Source organism: Brassica oleracea, chromosome C6 (assembly GCF_000695525.1).
Source record: "Brassica oleracea var. oleracea cultivar TO1000 chromosome C6, BOL, whole genome shotgun sequence".
Classification (NCBI taxonomy): Eukaryota; Viridiplantae; Streptophyta; class Magnoliopsida; order Brassicales; family Brassicaceae; genus Brassica; species Brassica oleracea.
The window spans coordinates 3,453,380-3,462,051 of record NC_027753.1 but is presented as its reverse complement, the minus strand read 5'-3'; the positions used below and the strand labels follow the sequence as shown (position 1 = coordinate 3,462,051).

The following is an 8,672-nucleotide window of genomic DNA, read 5'->3' as shown; positions in this document are numbered from 1 at the left end:
GAGCTGATTTTACTCCAAAAAGCGGCTCTGTTTTCTGCTGCCGGAGCTCCATAAATGAAGGACACAAAAGATGTTACTCCCTTATATACGATTCTGGTATCAATTAAGTTGAGAGATGATTCGAGCATTGTGATATCAGTATCATCTTTCCATAGGAGAGCTAGCCCGCCACTAAGCCCGATAGGCGGTACTGAAAAGTAATGAGAGTATTGGAGACTTTGTAGTTTCTTATTGATAAAGTCATCATCATTCTTTGTCTCCATAAAAAACATTACATTAGGAGCCATGTTCTTATGGATCTCCTTAATTCGCCGGATTGTCTGGACACTCCCAAGTCCTTGACAATTCCAGCTCAAAATGGCTAAAGAAGAGAGGTTTGATGGGGGCGAAAATCCACCCCACCTCTAGTAATACCCGGTATAATCACCGCATTTGGTTGGCCATTCTTCTTTCGTTGCATGCTTGCGCCTGTCTTGCTTGTTCCTGCCTTATCACAAGGGAGATTTTTATCAACTGCGAGCCGTCTTTTGGTTGAAGTGGTTGGCCGAGCCACAGTTTGCCTCTTCAAGCTGGAAACCAGGATAGGGCTTCTAACGACACGCTTTTGTATTTTAGTAACTCTCCTCTTACTTACTGCTTTGCTGAGGGAGGACACTGGGATAGAACCTCTCTTGCTTGCAGCCTCTGAGCTATCTAGACCAAGGCGGAGAGTAGCTGGGATCCTGTCCGGAGGGGGGACTCAACTGTATTTGCTCGCATGATGGTATTATTTTCGTCCATTCTGGTCTCGCCATGCTGCAGACGGCCTGATTCAAAACTAGGGGTCCTTCTAGTTGCTGGCTCTTTAGAGGTAGCTGGTTCTGATATGTGTTCTAGTGCTGATCTACGTTCTTTTGACCCCGAATTAGCTTCAGCCTGATCTGAGGAAGGTCCTAGACGGTCTTTAAGAGATCGAGTCGGAGTGATCTCGTTGCTACGTGGTAGATCTCGTTCAATATTGTTAGGTGGAGAGGTTCTTACTGCAAGTACTCCTGATCGTCCTCGCGATACTTGATGGAGAGTAGAAGAGCCAGAGCTGAGTCTGCTCTTATCTACCACTCTGTATTGCATTGAGGGGCGCTGGTTCCTGTAGTGGGCAGCGTTTGATCTTGCCGTTCTAGAGAGAATAGAATGTTCTCGGTTGTAGCTGACAGTTCTGTCTTTGTATCTACCGTACTCAGATCTGTTACCTTCTCTTCTAGGTTGAATGTAGCTATCATCAGCTGATCTTAGTGACAAATTGGCATTCTCAGGTCTACTATAGCCTCGCCTATCATCATGGCGTTTCTTTTCAGCTTCGATCCTCTGTAGCGCAATACTCTGAGTGATGCCTCACTTTTTCTCCTTTGGTGAAGGGGCATTTAGAAGCCTGTAGGGACAGTCGATCTCCTCATGGAGCAAGGAGAAGCAGGTGAAACAATGCTTCTCAATCTTCATATATTCGAATTCCACCTCTGTGATATCATCCGTAGGGAGCTCGATCTCCATCTTCATTATCAGCGGTTGAAGACCATTCACCTCTACCCAAATCTTTGCATCTTTTTCATCTCTGAAGGAATAATTCCCAAGCTCTTTTCCAATAGTGCGAATGGTTTGTTCTGACCAGAAGTGGAGAGGAATACCATGTATCCTGACATTAAAGGAGATGTTGGATGGGAACTGGTCAGACACCGTAGGTTCCCATCGTTGTAATATCAACATCCAGCGTTTGTAATGATAAGGTCTTTCTCTAGCACCTGGGTGAGTTCCGAATTAACAGAATCTTTTAAAACAAGAATTAGAGAATCTAGAGCTAAATTCTGAGCCGAGGCTAATCTTCGTTTCTCCTTATTTCTTTTTGCCGCGGTATAAGCCAAATATTACTGTTTGACAAAAAAAAAAAGAAGCCAAATATTACTCCATATCATATCTTATAATTTGAATATATAACTATACTTTACTCTCTTAGAAACTCGACACATGCTGTATATCATTTCTTGGAGACTAACAAAATACAACCTTCAAGTTAAATCATAAATCTCATATCTTTTTTTTCTCACCATTTCTCTTAATTATACATCTCTCTCTCTCTCTCTCTCTCTCTCTCTCTCTCTCTCTCTCTCTCTCTCTCCATGAGCTCTCTTGCTTCTTCATCATATATTTCATCTACAAGGCCATGAAGAAACACCCTAAACCGTGTAGTTTCCTTTTCCACATCTCTATACTCTCTGTGCTATTCGTCTTTCTTCTTGTTTCTTTTGCATATACGACCTCGTACAAGCGTAAAGCCGGCACTGGTCTCGGCCATAAGAGAATTCTAGCAAGTAATTTTGATTTTACTCCGTTTTTCAAGAACACAGATCGTACTCAACGTCTGCGTAGAAGCTCGGCCGAAAAGGAAACTAATTCTTGGTATAATGATGAGAACCGGATCGTACCTAGCGGTCCAAACCCTCTGCATCACTAGCTAAAAAGGGTTTTAAGTTTGATTTATTTCAATAGATTTTGTTGTTTTTTGAATAATATATGTAACCATTATATTTGTGTATGGTTTCTTAGTTTTCAAAATGAGGCTCGTTATCGTCTATCAATAGATTTAGTTTTTTTTTTGTAAACTAGTTAAAGATCTCTCTGCTATCCTACTACTGTTTCTTAAGATATTCACTGAATGTAAGCAATTTATATTTTTCTTTTTTGTTATAATCTGAAATTGATTGGTTATAAAATAATATTTTTGTACTTTTCCTAGTTTTTTATTTTATTGTGAAATTGAAACTAGTTTCTTTACGAAAGATACTACTTTCTGATAGTAAAGTTTTATGATATTAATACGTAAGAAAATATTATCGTACTGTATTTGATCAAAAATAATAATATTATCGTACTATATAAAATGAGATATGTGAGTGATATAGCTCAATATAAGTTATTTAATGTTTTTGTTTGGAACTTTTTTTCTTTAAGATGTTTAGAATGGCATCTAGTTGGTATTGACATTTAATTTGTATATAGAGAAAACAATGCCACATTTGTAAATCATGGACCTAAGTAATCGATCTTTCCAAATGTCAACAAAAAGGTTGTGTTTGTTCACTAGCCATTCAATTAAATATAGCGCCACAAATAAAGGCGAGTGCATGTCTTGTTTGAATGGTATGTGGTTCGATTGGATAGCCGCTTCAAGAATCAGATATATCTTAAATTTTTACCCAAAAAGATATATATCTTAAATCCAAATAGTATCATCGTGGAGTCGTCGGAAGACTCGAAACGGGATCTTTGTATCTGTTAACGCTAGTGAATATTATTAGACTCATAGTGTTCCACGTCGGTTAGTTGGAATTTTTTTTTAGTAATATATAAAATAGATAGGTCATTCTTTTTATCACAAATTGATTTTAGATTAGAAGCTCATCTAGCTTAATATGATATCAGGATCCGATCCATGCAGTCCAACCCGATCCACATCGATCTGGTCCAAAGTCGGTCCATCAATCCTTGCCGATTGACTCTCAGAGAGTCATCATCTCAATGAGGCGTATTAGACACATAGTGTCCCACATCGGTAGTTGAAAGTAGCGGTGTCAAATTGAGTTATAGCTCAGCTCGATTTTTCATGAGCATGATCTCTGTTTTTTAGGCTCATTTAATAAATGAACTTAATGATCAAGCTTAAATTAGATTACGAGTTATATGAGCGATCTTTAATGATCATGAAATAACTCATGAGCTTGGTTGCTTTTATACTTCTTATATACATAGATGACTTCTATTTTTCTTATGTAAGAAAACATAGTTTCTATATTAATCCTATTTATCTTCTAAAATTAAAATGTAAAACCAAAAAATTATAAATATATACAAAAATGTAAAAGAATATTGATATCAATCCTCATATCATATATTTTTAGAATTAAAATCTAAAACAAAATATTCCTAAGACTCTCATGCATAATATATATCTTTATGATTTGAATAGATGAAGATTTTGAACATGAATCATCTCAAGACTCTTATGTAGAATAGATTTTCGGATCACTGATTTAGCTTTGATTTAATTTATTGTTAGGTGTTATATTTATTCAATATTTAATATTAATGTTTTGAATTAATTTTAAATTATATTATGAAAAATATTCTATTTTCTAATTTATTTTCTAATTATTTTTATAATTTTTTATTTTTTATATTTGATCGCGAGTTAGCTCATTTAACTCATGATCTAAATGATCTGAGTTCGAGTTTACATATTGAAGCTCATATAATAAATGAGCTGAGCTAGCTCATGAAATATCTGAGCTCATTGTGAGCTGAGCTGAGTTGAGCGAGCTAACTCATTTTGACACCCCTAATTGGAAGGGATCTTTAGTAATATATAAGATAGATTAGTCACTACTCTTATCACCAATCTATATTATTAAAACTGAAGTACCTTTTGGTACTGTTTGGTTACAAGGACAAAACTGAAATATCTTTTGGTACTGTTTGGTTACAAAGACAACAATTAAAAAAAATTTGTTTGGCAACATGGATAGCCTTAAAAAATAGCATGTCCAAACATCATCTAACCAAATCAAGATTTATCTCTTCAATGTTATTTTTTAAATTAAACCGTTATTAAATCACGAGATGATAGCCTCAAAATCGGTTAATTGGGTACATCACAAGATGGGCTTCATTAAAAATGGACTTCATTAATAATCTATAAAACGTGTTATGTTAGAAATCCAACTAACTTAACAAATATTACTATATAGCGATGGAACCGGATCAAGCATGACTTACCTTATGAATTTCTATCTAAATAGTTGAGTTATAGATGTTTTAGCTCGACAGAGATATATAATATTACTGATACAAGTTGACTGTTTATGAGTTGTTGATGAAATCCAAGCGTTGATATGTTTAGTTAAAAGATGTGAAATCAATAACTCACGCCCGCATCACTATATATGAAAATGTGATATAACACTTTTCTAGAGTTAGAGTTTTTCTTTTAAACAAAATAACATATTGGAAAGATTTAGGTATTCAGACTAGCAGTTAGAGCATCTCCATCGGAGTGACTAAACCCAAGTCACTAAACAAAACCGAAAAATAAATAAATGAAAAAGCCCAAATTAAGACAGTACCGCTCCTAAAATTGGGTTTTTTAGTTTTGGTAGGAAGCCCTGTCGTGGTGTCTTCTGAGTGGACCGCTTCTCAATGGTCTCTCTCTCCTTCGTCGCGACTCGCCAAAAGACATGCATTCTCGACTTCTCCGTCTTCTCTCTCTCGAATCTCGGCGACTCTGAAGCGAACCTCGTCGTCTGTCTGGAGCCTCGTCTCGAAGCTCGGCGTCTCTGAATCAAATATTGTCGTCTCTCTCTCGAGTCTCGTCTCTGTCCTGAACCTCGTCGTCTCTCTGTCGAACCTCGTCGTCTCTCTCTCGAACCTCGTCTGGAATCTCGTCTCGATCTCCTTATCGGTAAGAAATCATCCGTTTGATTTGATCTTTATGTTACTGCTGTCTCGATTTTGGTTTATCTCCCATCCCTTGTCTTTTGTAAAAATAATTGTTAGATTTTTATGACTGTTTCATAATATTGAAGACGGTGAAATCTGTTAGGTTAGTACTAGAGTTTTGATTCGATCTGATATGCCTAATATTTCCTCTGTTCTGTACTAAGTAGCGATGTTGGGATTGATTGTTTGTGGAATCGAAATGCTTAAGTTATGAGTTCTTTTAGTTTTCTGTTGTTGTTTTCGTTTATCTCATTACAGAGAACAATGTTTTAATTAAACTTTGTTTGTTGGTTGTGTGAGGGCTGAGGATGTGCGTGGAAGAAAGGTAGCTGAAGACAACCATCAAAGCTTATGTCTTTCAATGCACATATGAGAAGAGGTAAATTAAATTTTCTGTCTAAGTAGGTGGTTGTTAGTAAATGGTGGTTAGTTTAGATGGTTGTTAGTAAATGGTTGGGAATTAAATTGTTTGAAGTGAGTTGTTTGCGTGGTTATTTTTTTTGGAAGGCATAGATATAGATATTGATGGTCTGAAACTTCATTAACAACAACAACAATAAAACTTCTTTTTAAAACTTCAACAACTGAAAAACATTAACAACAACAACATTAAAACTTCAACAACTTAAAAACTTCCCTTTAAAACTACAACACATTGTCACTTAAAAACTTCAACATCAAAACTTCAACAACTTAAAAACTCCATCTACTTTCTTTCTCCAAAGCTATTATGGATCCTTATAGTCAACATTGTCGCTTCCAAAACCTGTTACATAGTCAACAACCAATCACTGAAAACCCTTATCAGCCTGTCCCTCGTGAGCCTTATCAGTCTGTCCGCCGTGAGCCAACTGTTGAAGTCTCTGCGTCGGAGGCCTCTATATTCGGTCCACAATGGACCGAAGATGGCAACGACGATGCAGAGATCTTGTCTGACCGTAAAGAGAGGCGAAAATGGTCACCAACAGAAGATGGGGTGCTGATAAGTGCTTGGCTGAACACCTCGAAAGACCCAGTGATTGGCAATGAACAGAAAGCAGTTGCGTTTTGGAAACGCATTGCTGCTTATTTTGATGCGAGTCCAAAGCTGGATGGCGCACAAAAGAGGGAGCCAACACACTGTAAAGCGAGATGGGAGAAGATTAATGAGGGCGTGTGCAAGTTTGTTGGGTGTTTTGAAGCGGCAACGAAGCAAAGATCGAGTGGACAGAACGAGGATGACGTTTTGAAGTTGGCTCACATGATTTTCTTCAATGATCACAAGGCCAAGTTCACATTAGAGCATGTCTGATTAGAGCTACGATATGATCAGAAATGGATTGCTTCGTCTGCTACCAAGGATAAAGTTCTGTCAAAGAGAAGGAAGTTGGATGACCAGTCATCAACCTCAGTGCCTGTAAGCCACAAAGAGGAAGAAGCCATGGCTCGGCCAGAAGGTGTCAAAGCAGCAAAGGCAAAAGGAAAGAAGCCGGTGAGGAAGCAAGCGACTTTGGAAGCGGAAGAGATGGAGTTTCAAAGCTTTTGGGAGATTAGGCAGAAAGATTTTGCTTTGAAGTCAACTCTTAACAAACAAAAATTGCTTGAGCGCCTAGTTGCTAAGTCTGAGCCATTAAGTGAACTAGAAATGCAATTAAAAATTAAGCTTCTTACTGAGCTGTTGGCGTGAGTCTTAAGTTGCAAGTCTGTATGTTTGGATGTTCTGTCTTAAGTCTTTATCTAGAAATGTTCTGTCTTTAGCTTAATCTTCGAGTCGAGTCTGTATGCTTTATGGTTAATGGATGTTTATGAAACGGATTGTTAGTTGTTTTTGCGTGGCTTTGTTATCTGGGACTCACCACGTTTTGCTTGTGTCTATTGCAGGTGGAGAATAAAGCCAAAACTTAACAACTTCTTGTAACAGAAGGAGCCAAGACCGAAGACATCTTCTTGTGACAGAAGGCGCCAAGACAACTAGCTGTCTCTATTTTTTAATAAATTGTTTTCTACAATTTGTGAGTCTGTATGTTTTCTATAAGTGTGTGTCGTAAAAACCAGTGTCAAACATATCATTTCTCATATCCAATTCTCTCGTTTGGGTTTTTTCAAACAACTGTCTCATTCTTTCAAACAAAAACTCTCGTTCTCATTTCTCTTATCCAAGTCTCATCCAAGTCTCCCATTTGACAACAACAACAACTCTCATTCTTTTACCATTTTAATTTCACAAATCCAAGTCTCCCGTTTTCTTACCATTTCAAAAAATCTTTGCAATTTATAAATTCAAATTTACATTTCTAAATGGATGTTTCTTCTTCTGATAATTTTGACGACTTTATGGATGAAAAGTTCGATCAAATTTTCGATCAACAATTCGATAATCTCCTCATTCGGGCTGAAAATCGTCAAGAAGCATCAAGATCAAAAAAGAAACGAGCTTACATTGAAAGACAACGAGAACAAGGGCACATACAGTTATGGAACGACTATTTTAGTGAAGATGCAACATATCCTTCTCAAGTGTTTCGACGCCGTTTTAGAATGAACAAGTCGTTGTTCATGCATATCGTCGATCAACTCTCCGCTGAAATCCCATACTTTCAACAGAGAAGAGATGCTACTGGAAGGTTAGGTCTTTCTCCATTACAAAAGGCAACGACAGCAATTCGTATGATGGCATATGGTTGCCCAGCTGATGCGGTCGACGAGTACCTCCGACTTGGTGAGACTACCGCACTTTTATGCTTAGAACATTTTGTTCAAGGAATCATAAATTTATTTGGAGCTGAGTATCTAAGGAAACCCACTCTAGAAGATCTTCAACGACTACTCGATATTGGAGAGCTACGCGGATTTCCCGGGATGATAGGAAGCATTGATTGTATGCATTGGGAGTGGAAGAATTGTCCGACCGCATGGAAAGGACAATATACAAGTGGATCCGGAAAGCCAACAATTGTTCTAGAGGCTGTAGCTTCACCAGACCTCTGGATATGGCACGCATTTTTCGGTTGGATATGGCACGCGTTTTTTGGACCTCCAGGTACATTAAACGATATCAATGTTCTTGATCGCTCCCCTGTTTTTGATGACATAATAAAGGGTCAAGCTCCACAAGTCACTTACTATGTTAATGGAAGAGAGTATCATTTGGCTTACTAGCTCACCGATGG

The 8,672-nt window shown here is 37.6% G+C and overlaps 1 protein-coding gene and 1 pseudogene across 1 annotated transcript; both read left to right on the top strand.

The window, feature by feature from the left end:
• The first annotated feature begins 2,194 nt into the window (after positions 1 to 2,194).
• LOC106299818 (CLAVATA3/ESR (CLE)-related protein 11-like) lies at positions 2,195 to 2,485 on the top strand. The gene has a single exon (XM_013735827.1). The coding sequence runs from the start codon at positions 2,195 to 2,197 to the stop codon at positions 2,483 to 2,485; it is 291 nt and encodes a 96-aa protein (XP_013591281.1).
• A 3,768-nt stretch (positions 2,486 to 6,253) lies between these two features.
• On the top strand, positions 6,254 to 7,189 carry LOC106297236 (annotated as a pseudogene).
• The last annotated feature ends 1,483 nt before the right edge of the window (positions 7,190 to 8,672 follow it).

What these genes read in the sequence shown, in the direction of transcription:
- LOC106299818 (XM_013735827.1), top strand. Translation starts at nt 2,195, where the DNA reads ATGAAGAAACACCCTAAACCGTGTAGTTTCCTTTTCCACATCTCTATA.